Source organism: Doryrhamphus excisus, chromosome 3, assembly GCF_030265055.1.
Source record: "Doryrhamphus excisus isolate RoL2022-K1 chromosome 3, RoL_Dexc_1.0, whole genome shotgun sequence".
NCBI classification, from domain to species: Eukaryota; Metazoa; Chordata; class Actinopteri; order Syngnathiformes; family Syngnathidae; genus Doryrhamphus; species Doryrhamphus excisus.
Window position 1 is genome coordinate 13,502,086 of NC_080468.1, and position 18,402 is coordinate 13,520,487.

At 36.5% G+C, this 18,402-nt stretch overlaps 1 protein-coding gene across 3 annotated transcripts; it reads left to right on the forward strand.

The window, feature by feature from the left end:
- Nucleotides 1-227: 227 nt before the first annotated feature.
- plcd1b (phospholipase C, delta 1b) lies at nt 228-17,675 on the forward strand. Of its 3 annotated transcripts, none has more exons than XM_058066801.1 (15): nt 228-410; nt 2,451-2,609; nt 4,441-4,669; nt 6,548-6,677; nt 6,742-6,970; nt 7,157-7,358; nt 8,759-8,903; nt 8,959-9,111; nt 9,329-9,478; nt 9,563-9,722; nt 11,110-11,226; nt 13,197-13,375; nt 14,927-15,059; nt 15,528-15,677; nt 16,851-17,674. In XM_058066801.1, the coding sequence occupies exons 1-15, from the start codon at nt 392-394 to the stop codon at nt 16,940-16,942; spliced, it is 2,247 nt and encodes a 748-aa protein (XP_057922784.1). In that variant the 5' UTR covers nt 228-391; the 3' UTR covers nt 16,943-17,674. The 3 variants fall into 3 exon arrangements, with proteins under 3 accessions (XP_057922784.1, XP_057922783.1, XP_057922782.1); XM_058066800.1 differs by lacking the exon at nt 228-410 and adding an exon at nt 2,225-2,371 and having other exon boundaries at nt 9,566-9,722; nt 16,851-17,675; XM_058066799.1 differs by lacking the exon at nt 228-410 and adding an exon at nt 2,225-2,371.
- The last annotated feature ends 727 nt before the right edge of the window (nt 17,676-18,402 follow it).

An 18,402-nucleotide genomic window follows, 5' to 3' on the forward strand; every position in this document is an offset into this window, starting at 1 on the left:
TTGTTCTACAATCAAGTGAATAATATGATAATTATATTTGAGATTCGACCCAATATTACGCCACCTGGTATCGACGCTATCGATATTTGTGTCGATCCGCTTATCTCCAGCTTGCACGGCAGGTTCGTCAAGGCTGCAGGAGTGGAGCTGATACCAGGAGGCGCTTTTCGAAACTTACCTGCGTGCTTGTCTTTGGGTGTGTGTGAGTGTTTTTCCTCTTTCCCAGCGACCCCCCCCCCTCCCCCCACCCAGACGCAGCCGCAGCGGGAGTGGAGAAGTTTGATCCCCGCCATTCTGCACATGGACGCAGGCGCTGTTTTTACAGGAGAAGACGACGCGTTAAGAGGGAAAAGTGTTCCCAAAAGGGAGGAGGGAAAGAGCAAGGCAGAAGATGGAAACCAATGGAATCGGTACGATATTCGAATCCGTCCTTTACGTTGGAATGCGGGTTATTTTCAGGAAGAAATATGGGAGATTCCATTAAGACCACCTGCTGGATTTCTTCTGAGGGTTTTGTACGTTTTGTGTTTTAAAGTCAGGAAAAGTGTGGCGGGGGGGGGGTTGAACTCTGCGAACACATTTGTGGTCGTGATCGTGAAAAACGAGGTCTTCCTCTTAAAAAAAAAAAAGTTTAACTCGTAATTATGCTAGCGGGCATGTGTTGCTGCCAGTCACCACAAGGGGGCGCTCGTAAACTATTGACTGCGGGATACAGGCGCGAGCAAGAGTAATGCTCATGAACTGGCTTGGATTTAGTTGTGTTTATTTTATTTATTCCTGTAATATTACAGCTGTTTTTATCATTTCTACTGTTGCCCCCCCCCCTACAATTTTTTGTTTTTTTAATTTTTTAACCTTATTAATAACTCCATAACTCCTTCAATCCACATTAAAAAAATTACAATAAAAAAGTCTAAATGTTAAAATTTTTCTTTGTAATTTTTTTGTTATTTCACTTTTGGTCCAAAAATTGCTACTTTTTACTTATTTTAATTTGGTTGTTTTTCATAATATTACAACTTAAAAACATATATTAAAAAAAAATATTTCCACTCCATTTTTCTTCCATAGTATGTTGATTTTATTCTCGTAAAATTGCGACTTTTTTCCTCATCACAATACAACTTTTTAAAAAATATTTTAATAAATATTTTTGCTCATAATTTATTTGCAAAATATTTTAACCATAATTTTTCCTTCATAGTGTGTTGAGTTTATTCTCGTAAAAACACGACTTTTTTCCTAATCACAATACGACTTTTTCTTTTTAATATTTTAATGATAATAAATATTTTTGCTCATAGTTTTTTATTTGCATAATATTTTAACCATAATTTTTCCTTCATAGTATGTTGAGTTTATTCTCATAAAATCACGACTTTTTTCCTCATCACAATACGACTTTTTCTTTTAATATTTTAATGATAATAAATATATGTGCTCATAATTTTTTATTTGCATAATATTTTAATCAAATAATTTTTTCTCAACCTATTTTTCCAAAAACTTAAAAATTTGTTAAATATTAAATTGTATACTTAAATAATTGTACATTTTCCTCCATAATATTCTGACATTATTCCCATAACAATATAATTTTCCTTTAAACTAATAGTAGAAAAAAATTAAGCTTAATTTTTTTCTACTACTCAATTTTTTTACTTTCTACTTAAATTATGTTTGACTTTATTCCCATAATATTTTACTTTATTTCCATAATATTAGAACTTTTCTCATGATATTACAACAAAATATTTAATATTTTAATATTTTTTTAATATTTAATTTTTAATATTTCAACTTTACGTTACTAAAATCACATTATTCTCATTAAATATTTTTTTTTCTCGTTAGATTACAACTTATATTATTTTTCCTATACATGAGCTATATGTATTCTTCCGCCAGGCACATTTACAGTAACTAGTTCTCCGGCCAATCTCATTTTTACGTGCTGATATCACTACGCCGTCTTATATTGACGTATTTATGTCTAAAATATTTTATATCTAAAATATTTCTTCTGCGTTTTACTCGGATTATAATCACAATGCACAAATGAAATTCAATGGTATCAGCCCTGTAGTGACTTGCTATGGGATCGCTACCAAAATGGGAAGTCCCTCCCCTCCCCCTTCTGTGGCAGCCATATTAAAAAGTGAACTTTGAGTGGGGCTGGCACGACACGCCCCTCCCACGCGCCGCTTCCTCCTTACGCCTTGAGCACACAGACAACAGCAGCAGCCTGGGGGGGGGGGACTCGAACCCGCCATGGCGTGTCTGCGTAAACAGACCGAAGTCAGCAGATCCCAGGAGTTGTTGCGCCGTGCCAGAACCCAGCAGGTGGTAGAAAAGAATGTCAGGCTCTTGGGTAGGATGTGTGGACCGGCGTTCCGTTTAAAGTAGTCGGGAATCTTACAGCGTTCCTCACCTCTCTCTATTTCTCTCAGGTATGGAGGGTGACGCTGATGTCCAGTTCCTCCTGCAAGGTGGAGACCTCCTCAAGGTTCGCTCCTCATCCTGGAAGAAAAGCCGTTACTTTAAACTCCAAGAGGACTGCAAGACCATGTGGCGGGAATCTAAAAGAACCTTCAGGAAGCATCGGACATGTGAGTGTTTCAATCGACGTGGATTTTTCCATTTCCTGTTGTAAAGATGATCATTTCTAACGGTTGTTGGTCTTATCAGAGATAGCAGGTGATAAGTGATAAAAAGCCTTGTGGGCGTGTCATCATGGAGACAATGATTAAGGTCTCCTGATCAAACTGTGCCAGGAGGAGGTCCATGTGTTCTCCATATTGGTTCTCCGCAGTGGTGTCTTCATACAGCGCTGTGGAGGAATCTTGCGGAATTGTTGTCATTCAGCCACATTGGAGGCTTTTCCAGCATGAAGTACCTTTTTAAGATCATAGCATTCAGGTCAGGACTTTGACTAAGCCACTCTAAAGTCTTCATTTGTTTTTTGGTGGACTTGCTGGTGTGTTTTGGATCATTGTCCTGCTGAAGAACCCAAGTTGGTTTCAGATTAAGGTCACCAACAGATGGCCGGACATTCTGTTTTATCAGAATTCATGCTTTCATTTATCACATCAAGTCTTCCAGGTCCTGAAGTAGCAAAACAGTCTCAGACCATCATACTGCCACCACCATATTTTACTGTTGAGGTCACCAACAGATGGCCGGACATTGTCCTTCATCAGAATTCATGGTTCCATTTATCACGGCAAGTCTTCCAGGTCCTGAAGCAGCAAAACAGCCTAAGACCATCACACTACCACCACCATATTTTACTGTTGAGGTCACCAACAGATGGCTGGACATTCTGTTTTATTAGAATTCATGGTTCCATTTATCACAGCAAGTCTTCCAGGTCCTGAAACAGCAAAACAACCCCAGACCATCATACTACCACCACCATATTTTACTGTTGAGGTCACCAACAGATGGCCGGACATTCTCCTTCATCAGAATTCATGGTTCCATTTATCACGGCAAGTCTTCCAGGTCCTGAAGCAGCAAAACAGGCCCAAACCATCACACTACCACCACCATATTTTACTCTTCTTTTTCTGAAACACCAGATGTAATGGGAAACTTTGGTTTTCTGGCAAAATGGAGACGAGCCTTAATGTTTGTTTAGCAGTGGTTTTGGTCATGCCACAGCATCTCAATAGGATTCAGGTCAGGACTTGGACTAGGCCACTCGAAAGTCTTCAGATGTGGACTTTTGCTGGTGTGTTTTGGATCATTGTCCTGCTGAAGAACCCAAGTTGGTTTCAGCTTGAGGTCACCAACAGATGTCCGGACATTCTCCTTTATCAGAATTCATGGTTCCATTTATCACGGCAAGTCTACCAGGTCCTGAAGCAGCAAAACAGGCCCAGACCATCACACTACCACCACCATATTTTACTCTTCTTTTTCTGAAACGCCAGATATAATGGGAAACACACATTTCAAAATGTTCAACTTTTGCCTCCTCAGACCACAGAGTATTTTTCCAAAGGTCTTGATGTGGTTTTGGTCTTGGGACTCGTTTTTTTCCCAGCGTCATTCCGATTATGGAGTCACTAACACTGATTTTAACTGAGGCCTGCAGTTCTTTGGATGTTGTTGTGGGGTCTTTTGTGACCTCTTGGATGAGTCGTCTTGGGGTCATTTTGGTTGGCCGGACACTCCTGAGAAGGTTCACCACTTTTCCATGTTTTGACCATTTGTGGATAATGGCTCTCACTGTGGTTTGCTAGAGTCACAAAGCTTTAGAAATGACTTTATAACCTTGACCAATCACTTTTTCATATTTTTATTATGTAGGTTTGGATTTTTTCCTCCCTTCATAATAAAAAGTTTCATTAAAAACTGCATTTTATGTTCGATTGTGTTGTCATTGACTAATATTTAAATGTGTGTGATGACCTACTGGGCTTTGTGTGTGCTCAGTCTCCCTGGACGACATAGCGGTGGTGCGGCTGGGTCGTCAGACGGAGGGCCTAAAGAAGTACACAGACCAGCAGATGGAGGACTGCTGCTTCGCTATCGTTTTCAAGGACCATCGCAAAAACCTGGACCTCATCGCCAGCTCTCAGGACGAGGCCAAGCAGTGGGTCAGCAGCCTGCAGAAAATGATGGCCAGCAGAAACAACCTCAACCAGCAGCAGAAGGCGGAACAGTATCCTTATCGCGGACTTGTAGTTGTCCCAGGTACTGTCACGTTCTTGGTTATTCACATAGGAGTTAGGGTTCCGGTTTAGAACAATACACCCCATGCTTACTTCAAGCAAGGGGCGGAGCCTGTCCCCGTTGCCAATGAGTGGCAATAAAGCCAACACTCAACTATTGCCACAGTGCCCTCGCCCTGCACAATCTAATCTCGGACCCAATATCATCAATATGGCAACCCAAATATCAGTAACGCCTGTGCGCCACTGACACCCACAGCCACCTTGGGGTGTGTTTACTTACATAAGGGGTGTCCAAGATGTGGCTTGAAGGGAAAAAAGCTTTTCCAAGAGGAAGAGTAGAAAGAAATGGCAAAAACTAGCTGCTATTTTAGTTGAATAAAGTCAAAATATTTCAAAAAAAATTCATTTTAGTAGCATAGACTTGAAATGTTAAAGAATATATATATAAAAAATATTGTTAATAGTAATAATATGAGAAACAAACGAAACACAATAAAGTTGCAATTTTTGGAAACTATTATTAATTATTTATATTTTTATATTATTTTTATATTATTACAGGAATAAAGTCATAATATTCAAAGTAAGAAATGTATTTTTTTAAACACAAATGGAAAAAAATAGCTGTAATGTCAAAATATTAAAAAGTCGTCTTCTAATGAGGAAAAAGTCATAATTTGATGAGAATAAACATGAGGAAATATGAGGAAAATAATGTAATTTTAGCAGGATAGCTAGAGTTAAAATATTAAAAATGGCATTTAAAAAAAAAACTTATTTTAAGTAATAATAATAGTAACAGAACCCAATGAAGTTTCCCAAAATCTGTTTTTCTCACGTTTTTAGTCGGGAACCAATATTTTCCTGAAACTTACCTATGTTCTAATGCTGATTACTTCGGAACGGAAAAGGATAGAAGCAAACTTTTTTGTTCTGATGAGAGATGGGAGTCTAATCTTTGTTTTGGTACTTCCATGTTTATATAGCAATCGAACAAAACACTCTGTGTGCCTTGAAAGAACGGGTCAATATGTTTTTTTTAAGTAATAATAATAGTAACAGAACCCAGTGAAGTTGTATTTTTAGGAAATGTATCTTTTCTCAAAATCTGGCTCTCTCACGTTTTTAGTGGGGAACTGATATTTTCCTGAAACGTACCTATGTTCTAATGCTGATTACTTTGGAACGGAAAAGGGTAGAAGCAAACTTTTTTGTTCTGATGAGAGATGGGAGTCTAATCTTTGTTTTGGTACTTCCATGTTTATATAGCAATCGAACAAAACACTCTGTGTGCCTTGAAAGAACGGGTCAATACGTTTTTTTAAGTAATAATAATAGTAACAGAACCCGATGAAGTTGTATTTTTAGGAAATGTATCTTTTCTCAAAATCTGTTTTTCTCACGTTTTTAGTCGGTAACTAAAATTTTCCTGAAACTTACCTATGTTCTAATGCTGATTACTTTGGAACGGAAAAGGGTAGAAGCAAACTTTTTTGTTCTGATGAGAGATGGGAGTCTAATCTTTGTTTTGGTACTTCCATGTTTATGTAGCCATAGAACAAAACACCTTGAAAGAACGGGTCAAAATTGTCTAAATCTGACTTAGTCTGTGCTGAAACTTTTAGTTGCAGAATGACTGCCTAAAAAAACGTTATTTCCCAACACATGACATAATGTGTTGCATGTTTTGTTCTGCAACCAGACTGGTTACTAAGTTCAGCGTGCCTGCAACACAGTGTCAATATTTACCCAGCCCCAAGGGGTAGAATGACAATAAAAACCTCAGCAGGTGTATTTCTGATGGAAGATGGAGTTTCTATTATCGGGAAAAATCTGTACTTGCCTTACATGAAACCCTTTCCCAGCTGGATCTTCAGCTGCATGAGCAAAGCAGACAAGAATAAAGACGACAAGCTGAGCAAGTCAGAGGTCAATAGTTTCATGCGTCTCATCAACATTGACGTGGAGGACAGCTACGCCGATATGCTCTTTGAGGTAACGCCTGTGAATAACGTATTGATTGGTACAATGCATGTCATGTGACTTTTATATCAAACAGAAATGTGACAAATCCAAGTCCGGGTACCTGGCTGGAGAGGAGATTAAAGATTTCTATGAGCTACTCACGTACCGGGAGGAAATCGACGTCATCTACCAGGCGTACGCCAAGTCGGCAGGCTTCATGAGCGCTGAGGACCTCGTGGAGTTCCTGCTGAAGGAGCAGAGAGAGAAGGCCACGCTGGCTGAGGCGCGCCAGATTATCCACAAGTTTGAGCTGGATGAAAAAGGTCCGACCGCCCCTGATGGAGAGATCATTGATTCTATAGCGTTGATGTGGAAAACTGACTAGTGAAAATCTGGAACAGTTTTCCAGAAGATGTGACAGAAGCCGGGCTAATATGATCTTCCTTGCTGGAAAAAAAGGCAGTCGAGTATGCAAACTTACACTCTTTGCATGTTTGTGTTTTTTCCAGCCAAGGACAAGAATGTGTTGACCAAAGACGGCTTCCTCGTTTACCTGCACCATCCCGACGCCCTCATCGCCAACCCAGACCACAAGGAGGTGTACCAGGACATGAGCCAGCCTCTCAACCACTACTTCATCTCCTCCTCACACAACACCTACCTCACGGAGGATCAGCTCAAAGGGCCGAGCAGCACAGAGGCTTATGTCAGGTGACTCCTACCTATCTTTTGTTTTGAAGGGAAGTTAGACCTCCCTTTTGGAGGGTTTTGACTGAAAGCCTCTTATGTTACCTGTTCAAAGTATTTTTATTATTTTATTATTATTATATTAAGTATTATGTTATGTTACCTGTTCAAAGTATTTTTATTATTTTATTATTATTATATTAAGTAGTATATATATAATATTATAAATGTTATAAATTATTACCACAGTCCTCCTCAAAAAATACTTTGGACACTATAATAAATTTACAAATTTCCCCACTGAGGGACGAATAAAGGCATATCTTAAATATATATATAAAATGTATATATTATAAATTATATATAATATACATACATATAAAATATTAATATATATGGGAATTATATATATATATATTACATATAATTTATAATATATACATTTTAGGCATATCTTAAATATATATATATATATAAAATGTATATATTATAAATTATATATAATATACATACATATAAAATATTAATATATATGGGAATTATATATATATATTATATATATATTACATATAATTTATAATATATACATTTTATATATATATATTTAAGATATGCCTAAAATGTATATATTATAAATTATATATAATATACATACATATAAAATATTAATATATATGGGAATTATATATATATTATATATATATATTACATATAATTTATAATATATACATTTTATATATATATATATATTTAAGATATGCCTAAAATGTATATATTATAAATTATATATAATATACATACATATAAAATATTAATATATATGGGAATTATATATATATATTATATATATATTACATATAATTTATAATATATACATTTTATATATAAGATAATTTATAATATATACATTTTTAATTACACATTATATTAAAAAATATTATTTATTTATTATATTTTTTATTATTTTAATATTTACATTTTTATATTTTAGATATTTTATTATTATATTATATATTATTCCCATATATAATTATAAGTTATTATATATAATATTATAATATATATTTAATAAATATTATATATAAATTATGATTATATATGGGAATAATATATAATATAATTTATAATTTAAAAAAGAAAATACATTTTTAAGTCCTAATAATAGAAATTAAACAACAAATAGTTAATAGTTTAGCCTTGTTTTAGCTCTGAATGAATGTTTGGATATAGTATTTTAATGCATTGTTTACTCTGTTTTTACTCTACTCTATTTTTATTACTTTCTCTACTGTAAAGTGTCTTTGAGTACTCTAAAAAGCGCTATACAAATAAAATGTATTATTATTATTATTATTAAAATAGGTTAGTCATATATACAAGAATAAAGTTGGAAAAAAACGAAATGAAACTATTGTGTCTCTCAGGGCGCTGCTGAAGGGCTGCCGCTGCGTGGAGCTGGACTGCTGGGACGGTTCAGACGACGAGCCGGTCGTTTACCACGGCTACACGCTTACCTCCAAGATCCTCTTCAAGGACGCCATTAAAGCCATCAAGGACTACGCCTTTAAGGTGCGCTTTAGTATCATCACACCTTCTCCCCAAATCAAACCACTCTTTGTCTTAGACATCTGAATATCCGGTCATCCTCTCCTTGGAGAACCACTGCAGTGTGGAGCAGCAGGAAGTCATGGCACATCACATGGCTTCCATCTTGGGCAGCGCGTTGGTCACGTCGCCACTCGGGGAAGGCATGCCCACAAATTTCCCTTCTCCTGAGGTGAGTTTCTGTCGATTTTAGTGTTGACAATAAATAAATAGTGTAATAAACCTGTGGCTTGATCAACAAATAGTGCACAGAACTTATTCATTTGTATTACCCTGAATTTGTACCTTGCTTTTGCTGCTGTAGATCTGGAATTTCCCCCTTTATCTTGTCTGATCTTAAAAAAGGTGACGATGCCTTCTCCTCACTGTGCCCCCATGTTTCCATCTAGGACCTGAAGGGGAAGTTCTTGATCAAAGCCAAGCGGTTGAACAAACTAGAGGCCACTTTTGCTACCGAGGCGTTGGCTGCTGATGACTCTGAAGTCACAGAAGAAGAAGAATCAGACGACGAGGAGGAATCGGAGGAAGAACAGCGTAAGGTCAGTTTGGGGTGGATAAGTTGGGGTGTTTTTTTTTTTTTGGTGGAGAATTTGAATTGTATTTATTTTGAATGAAAAATGCAGCAGAAAAAGAAACTGAAGCTTGCGAAAGTGCTGTCCGACATGGTGATCTACTGCAAGAGCGTCCACTTTCACGGTTTTGAGGACGCTAGGAGAAACCTGAGCTTCTACGAGATGTCGTCCTTTAAGGAGAAAAAGGCCATTGAACTGGCAGAGGAGTCGGGTAAGGAAGACGCAAACATTGTGAACATGGTAAAAAAAAGTGACCAAAAATAGAGTGACACCAGCAACAAATCCAAAAACGGTATACCTAAGAAATATACAAACATGTCCCAATACGAGTTTAACATGAAATAAAAACAACTATTTTAATACAAAGCCTTTCATTTGAGGACAAGCGGCATCCAAAACGGATGGATGATGCTGTAATGCTGCCTCTATCCATCAGAGGAGGCCAGAGGGAGGCTGACATCATTGCAGCACCCCAGGCACCAATGAATGTTTAGCTTTTTTTCATTTAAAACTCACATTGGCACTTTTTCTTTTTTTATATTTCTTAAGTATACTTTGAGTGTTAAGTCGCCGTGTGATGAGTTTAGTGTTCCTTGTAAAATGACACTGTGAGTCACACTGTTATATTGAGTAATGATTCCTGCCATTTCTATGAGAATAACACTGCAATATTATGAGGACAAATAACATTTTAGTAGAATAAAATTTAAATATTAAACATAAATATAAAATATAAATATAATAAAATATGAATATAATAATAAATATAAATAAAATATTAAAATATTAAATTATTCTGAGAAAAAAATTAATTAACATTTTTGGAATATTTTGTTGCGTGAAAAGTTTATATTATAAGTCAAATTATTGTGGAAATTAAGTCAGAATTACTAGAGTAAAATTTACAAGAAGAATGTTGAAATAATTGATGGGGAAAAAATTGCAGAAATTATGAAAAAAAAAACAGCTCGTAATAACTTGTAATCTTATGAGGCAAAAGTTTGTCATTTTAGTAGCACAGCGTTGAAATATGAAAGTATACGCGCAGGCCCCGGTTCAGTTTGGTTCCAAATGTGAAAATTGTAAATATTTCATGTTATGTGTAAAATATATATTTTTAAAAAGGTTATTTTTATGTAAACAACCATTTTTGTGTTATGTTGTGAAATTTGATGTTTATGTTGAGAAGCGATATTTTGCTTAAACCTACCTCTAGTATGTTCTACTGCTGATTACTAAAGATCGGGAAACGGTAGAAAGATGAGAGTCTAATTTCTTTTGGTATATATCATGTCTTTATAGCTTGAGAACAAAATATTCTGTGTACCTTCAAAAATCAGTCCAAATAATCTAGGATTGAATGAGTTAAATACGCTAAAACCAATCAAATGTTGTTTACAAAATGCCAAGCGCCAATAAAAAAAACAAGCTGTGGACTGAAAATGGCCTCCAGGCTGCACTTTGGACTCTCCTCTAGCAATGCAATCTCCTAAGACAATGCCATAATCACTGATGCTTCTCCAGGAAAATAGTCCGATATTCAAACATTCACACAATAAGAAACATTATTCAATAAATGTGTGTGTGTTTTCCTACAGCAAATGCTTACGTCATTCATAATGTGGACAAGCTGAGTCGCATCTATCCAGCCGGCTCCAGGACAGACTCCTCCAACTACAACCCCGTGTCTCTCTGGAACGCCGGCTGCCAAATCGGTACGCAATACTTTCTACGATACACAATTCTGATGTGAATGTTAATTAGGACGTTAATTAGTTGGATGATGAGGAGGTTCTAAGTAGCACTTCAGTAAGGAGTGAAGATGGTTTGACTGAAGGCATCTACTGTCTGGGCGGTACGGCGGTCGAGTGGTTAGTGCGCAGACCTCACAGCTAGGAAACCAGGGTTCAATTCCACCCTCGGCCATCTCTGTGTGGAGTTTGCATGTTTTCCCCGTGCATGCGTGGGTTTTCTCCGGGTACTCCGGTTTCCTCCCACATTCCAAAAACATGCTAGGTTAATTAGCGACTCCAAATTGTCCATAGGTATGAATGTGAGTGTGAATGGTTGTTTGTCTATACAGGGCTCTACGTTAAAAAAAAAATGACTTGCCCATGGGGAATCCTTAAGGTGAGAACTACTTGCCCGAACTTGCCCCATGTAAAATGAAAAGTGCCATAATGATATCATATATATGCTGATAATTCATCAGATAATAGTACTGATGCATTGTATTTGGAGGAATGTCTGAAAATTTGTGGAGATGTATGTTAAATACATCTCCACAAATTTTCAGACATGCTACCTTACACATGGTAGTCGTAGTAAGCAGTGATATTTATAAGTTGTGCACCACAATGAAACATTATTGAATAGACACATTTGTGTACTAGTAAAGTGTTTTTAATCCAGAAAAAATGTTCAATGGTCAAACAATAATTTGTGAAGCAAAGGTGAGAAAAATCCACAGAGAAATTGAACCGCTAGATTTTGCAGCTTGTGCAAAATCAGCACTTGGTATTGGATCTAATGGGTGGTGTTTCATTGTGACCACTTCAAATTGTCACAGCAATGTGATTCACTCACCTGTGCCATCCTTTGATTTGCTGCCGCTAATAAAATACTTGTTTAGGGGGCACTGGTTCATCACTTTTTGGTGTTTTCCTTCACAAGTTGTTGAAGAATTAGACCATGTTGGCAGGGACGCCATGATAGATGTTTTCCTAGTAAAACGATCGCTGATTGGTTGATCGCGAGCAAGAACGGGTGTTGGTAAAACGCGGATTGTGGATTACGGACCGCGGTCTAAATAAACGATTCTGATTGGTCCATTTCAAGATTTGCAAGGATTGGTTTGCAAATTACCATCGGAATTACGCAGTTTTACCAACACCCAACAAGAACCGCTTTTAAAAAAAACTCTTGGCAGTACGGCATGCTAAAGTGCACTTGCCCGACGGGAATATTAATGATTGGATTTACTTGCCCGAATTTTGTTTTAACTTGCCCCGGGCCATCGGTACACCGTTATTGTCGAGCCCTGCTATATGTGCCCTGTGATTGGCTGGCCACCAGTCCAGGGTGTACCCCGCCTCTCGCCCGAAAACAGCTGGGATAGGCTCCAGCACCCCCCGCGACCCTCGTGATGAAAAACGGTAGAAAATGAATGAATCTACTGTCTGGAACTGATCCAGACCCAAATGTTCTCCATTGGATTTAGATCAGGGGAACATACAGGATGGTCCAAAAGAGTGAGCTTATTCCTCAGTCATGAGGGATCCCCCCCGCTCCTCGCAACATCTCCACATAGCCGTCTGCCGTTAGACGCCCCTGCACAAGCTGAAGCTCCATTGTTGCACCCTAGAGAATTACAGCTTTCTATGTCCAATGTTTGGTGTTCCTAGCTTGAAGATATTTTTAGTTCGTAAAGGCCTCTACAACCTGCAACATCTCCACATAGCCGACTGCCGTTAGACGCCCCTGCACAAGCTGAAGCTCCATTGAAAAATCCCGACAGTGTGAATACCTTGCGTTACTTTTTGTATTTGGAAACTCTACGTAGAACCTCCTGAAATCCCAGAATGCAATTAGTCAATTCTTGCAACTTTTCAACCGATCTTAACATTTTAATCCGGACCACATGACCAAACAAACTGAATGCCATTCTCATCTTTGCCCCTTCCAGTGGCTTTGAACTTTCAGACCAGTTGCTCAGACATGGACTTAAACCAGGGCCGCTTCCTCGTCAACGGACAGAGCGGCTACATCCTAAAACCGGCCTACATGAGGAACAGAGTCACGGACTTCGACCCGATCACCCTGACCCGAGGAGACTGGCTGAAGCACAAGACGCTTCACATCATGGTCAGTACTCGGCAGCTTGAAGGAAGCCTTGGATGGGGGGCGGGCGGTAGGTGGGTTAGGGCTAAGCAAATCAAGCGCCCCTTTTTTCAAAAGAAGAATTGGCAAGTTTTCTATGTTGCCTTTTAAAAATCTTTCAATAGTCACGTTTACATGAAGAGTTTTTGTCTTTCCGAATGGAATCTTTCCGAAAGCAATGGTATACATGGAAAGGAATATTCCAATGGCGTGTCTACATGCGCCGCTATAATCAACCAGAATAATCAATGGGGCATGCGTAGTAAAACGTAAACACCAACATCACGTGACACCGACTTCCTCGACTTTTTCTTTCACTTGTCGGAATAACTCCGTATTGCCAGTTTTTCGTTCGTCCAGTCTTGAAATTTAATTTGGATCAAAAACAAACTTTTTTTTTTTTTTTTAAATCGAAGAACGTCTCGAGCTGCGTGTTACGTCATATCTCAGCATTCGCTGAAAGAACGCACCCGGGAACAGGAAAAGATGAAGTTCAATCTTCCTAATATTTTATAATTAAACTCGGCACATGTTTTATATCAGGGGTCTCAAACTCAATTTACTTGGGGGGGGCACTGGAGCTCGGGTCTGGGTGAGACTGGGCTGCATCAGGTTTTCCAAAAAAAAAACAAAAAAAAAACACATTTATTAAAAACAAAAAAATTTAAAAAACTTTGCTTTGGTTCTGATTTTCTACAAGAAAAGCTCTGATAAAACATTCCACTGTTCTCAAATATCTTCATTTTTATTTTTCTACACAAAATAAGATGAAAAATAAATAAACAAATCAAGAATAAAGAAAATCAATCAGTAATAAATATAATAATAATAATAATAATAATAATAAAACGGCAAATAATAAAAACTTAAGAAACCACATATAGTTGGTGGGTAGACAAATTATTTTTTTCAGATTAAAATGAACAAAGCATTATTAGAGCCCTGTAGACATGACAAAACACGACTATAGTCACATTTATACTCTTTTTATTTACAACATATTGCGCAACTGCAGGGTCTTGAGACACATGCTAACTCGCAAACTAGAGAGCTTAGCGACCTAAACGGTAGCCTTCATCCTTTAAACATTAAATAGCCAAAAACTTACCACTTCCACACGGATAGGGAGGATAACTATTAACAGTTATTTAACCTTTAACATGAACATTAATCAAACTTAATAATTTTTTCTGGGTACATGATACCATACAGCATCCATATCAAACTTTGCGCGGGCCGCACTAACATTAAACTTTCATATCAAGGCGGGGGGCTCAAACTAGTGTCCTGCGGGCCACATTTGGCCCGCGGCCCGTGTGTTTGAAACCCCTGTTTTATATAGATATGAATTTTCTTTTTCTTTCGGAATGAGGTGTATACAAAGGTTACATTCTTTCCATTTGAGCAAATAACCAAAATGGAATTGGAATATTCGGGTCCATGTATACGTGGCTAATATGTTTACATACAAAAGCAAAGCCCTTTTGTACCCAAAATGAATCATCTGTGACGTAACGTATGCTCACATGTCACCAGGTCATATCGGCTCAGCAGCTCCCAAAAGTAAACAAGAAGAAGTCGTCCATCGTGGACCCGCTGGTGAAGGTGGAGGTGTACGGTGTGCCGGCCGACACGGCTGCCAAAGAAACCAGCACCGTGGAAAACAACGGTAGCGTTCTTCTTGGACTGACTTCATAGAGTCTACTTGGTGCTCTAGCCCTAAATCAGGGGTGTCCAACGTGGGGTCTGGGGGCCATATGTCACCTGCATCGCGTCTCAAAACTGAAAAAATGTAAATACAACAGCAGCAAAAATGGAAAAAATATTTTACAAAAATAAAGTCTGAATACTAGGAGAAAAAAATTTAATAATATAACAGGAATATCACATTATATTATTAGAATTTTTGGGGGGTTGAAATAAATAAATAATATGGGAACAAAGTAAAAATATTTTGGGAACACATATATAAGAGAGGATTTACAAGAATAAAGTAAAGTAAAGAAAAAGGTCTTATTCTAATGAGAAATAAGTCACAATTTTACAAGAATAAACTCATAATATTCTCACAAAAAAATAACATTAATAGGAACTGCCAATTCTATGAGAATAATCATCCCTTTTCTTCTTCTTGTAGGTTTTAACCCAGAATGGAATGAAAATTTCCAGTTTGACATCTACGTTCCGGAGCTCGCCTTGGTGCGCTTCCTCGTGGAGGATCACGACTCCACATCTGATAATGAATTTGTTGCGCAGTACACACTTCCACTCAACAGTTTAAAGATGGGTAAGTCCTCTGGCGGTGCTTTGTAACTTTGTACTTAAAGGTTGGAGGGCCCCACACTGGGGGGAAAAAAACACAGAATTCCGAGGCAGTTTTGGCTTTTTCTGTTATTCTGTTATTTCTGTTATTCTGATTTTTAAAAATTAGCAAACTATATATATATATATACTTATATATATATATATATATACTGTGTATATATATATATATATACTGTGTATATATATATATATATATATATATATATATATACTGTGTATATATATATATATATACTGTGTATATATATATATATATATATATATATATATATATATATATATATATATATATATATATATATATATATATATATATATATATATATATATATATATATATATATATATATATATATAAAACAACACTCCTATTTCTTTTCTGAGGAAAAGTGGCCTATTTTCACAAAAAATATTTAAATATATTTAAAATATATATGTAAAAATAAATATATGTTATATATTTTTTGAATATATTTTTTAAATATTTAAATATATTTTTTGTAAAATATAAAAATGTATAAATATCATGTGATTAAGATTGTACCATTCTGACTAGATGCGGGGGTTGGCTTTTTCTTTTAATATATTTAAAAATTAGCAAATAAATAAATAAAATATATATATATATATATATATATATATATATATATATGTATATTAAACAACACTCCTATTTCTTTTCTGAGGAAAAGTGGCCTATTTTCCCAAAAAATATATTTAAAATATATATTATATTTTTTGAATATATATTTTAAATATTTAAATATATTTTTTGTGTAATTTTCACAAAAAAATATTGAAAATATATATATTGTGTATATATATATATATATATATATATATATATATATATATATATATATATATAGATGTTATATATATTTAAAATATATTTTTTGTGAAAATAGGCCAATTATATATATTTTTTTAATTAGTATTTTTTTATTTTATTTTAAATATATATTTATACTTCTCCTCAGAAATGAAATAGGAGTGTTGTTTAATAAGGACACTAATTCTGGTTGGAGCTGCTGTGTCAACTTCCACTGCCACTGTTCTTCTTCCAGAACATTCTAATGTAATAAACTGGTCATGTTTTGTATCCACATACTAACTACGCCATGTTCTCACACAGGATACAGACACATGCCTCTGCTCAATAAAAACGGTGATGTCGTCCCCGCGGCGGCACTCTTTGTACACGTCATGGTCATCGATGCTGAGTGAAAACCCCACCGGCCGGCCAGATCAACATTTGACATTCTTTTTTTTTTCTAATGCGTATGACTTGATAGATCAACCACTATGACTTCACCTGAGAAATCCTTTCAAAAATGCCACATTCTATGATGAAACACATTACATTGTCATTTATAATCACTTTAGTTGGATTTTAGGTGCACTATTTTGTAATGAGTACCTTCAGTCACGTCTGATTTTTTTTTGCATTATGACTAAAAGAACACCGACAAGAACACCGTTTACGTCTTTTTGTTTGCTTCGCTCTGCCACCTCGCGGCTTCATGTACAACATTTTATGACGTCGGGAAGTGGCCAGCCAATCACAGGGCAGATTTAGACCAACAACCATTCACCGCCACCTAACCTAGCATAAATATATTTGGAATGTGGGGAGAAGTCATGCAGGGAGAATATTGGAATTATTAGAATTATTGGAGGAAAACGCTAGGCATTAACCCTTTAAAGCATGAACAGCCATTTGGTTGCAGAGACAGAGGCGAGAGAAGTTGACAAAACAGTGCCATCAGGTGGTCAAATGACGCAAGGACGTTCAAGCCAATTTTCCACCTCAAAGAACCCCCATGCCCGGGGGGTCATTTTGATGCTTTTATGAAGACATTATGCGGATGAATTCAACAGTTTTTCTTATGCAAAGCAGTTTTTAGTATCTATATTTAGGCCCAGCTCGAAATAAAACCCAAGCTTTTTCCACTCTATTGTTGTGTTTTGTTTCCGCTCTGCACGGGTAGAAACAGGAAGTACAATGCTCTCAATGTAAACAGTTCAACGTGATCTCGTAAAACTTCGTCCCTTTTATTCAAAACCACAAAAAATGTTCCCTTGTGGGCTTCAATAGTGACACACATATCGACACACATCAGAAAAGTGCACATAACATAGGAAACGCGTAACTTAAACAATTTGCCTAAACTCGTTTCTTGCCACAGTCAATGTACGGATATAAAATGAACAGCCTTACCTGTTTTAAATGATACACTGTCGATGGTTGTCGTGTGGTATGTAAAAAGCTCATCACTTTTTGGAGTCACCTTCTCAAAATACTTCTAGTTCCACATTTATACACATTTATTTTTGTACTAGCCTTAGCCAAGCTAATATGACCGTCGATGTCGACAGGTCTTCTTCGCTTTCAAAGCTCGCGCTAGTCTCAGTTCCTTTGGATTGTGCCACTGAAGTGGGTGGTTCTATTCGTGAGTGGTAAGTATAACTCTTCTATTTCAAAACACACGTCATTTTAAATTCTTTATTAGAATAAATTGGATTGTTTTTCTTTCTAAATAGGATACTTATTATAAAAACAAAGACATTGTGTGTAAGAACGTATGTCGCAACCCTCCCGCGTATCTAGTCAGAATGGTACAATCTAAATCACGTGATATTTATACTCCAATCGCATGTAGAGCTGAGTCGTACGTCAACGTCGC

Bases quoted from the DNA above. Each gene is read 5' to 3' on its own strand.
- plcd1b (XM_058066799.1), top strand. From the start codon at position 2,272: ATGGCGTGTCTGCGTAAACAGACCGAAGTCAGCAGATCCCAGGAGTTG. The intron at 6,678-6,741 runs GTAACGCCTGTG...TATATCAAACAG, and splicing joins ACGCCGATATGCTCTTTGAG to AAATGTGACAAATCCAAGTC. The intron at 6,971-7,156 runs GTCCGACCGCCC...TGTTTTTTCCAG, and splicing joins GTTTGAGCTGGATGAAAAAG to CCAAGGACAAGAATGTGTTG.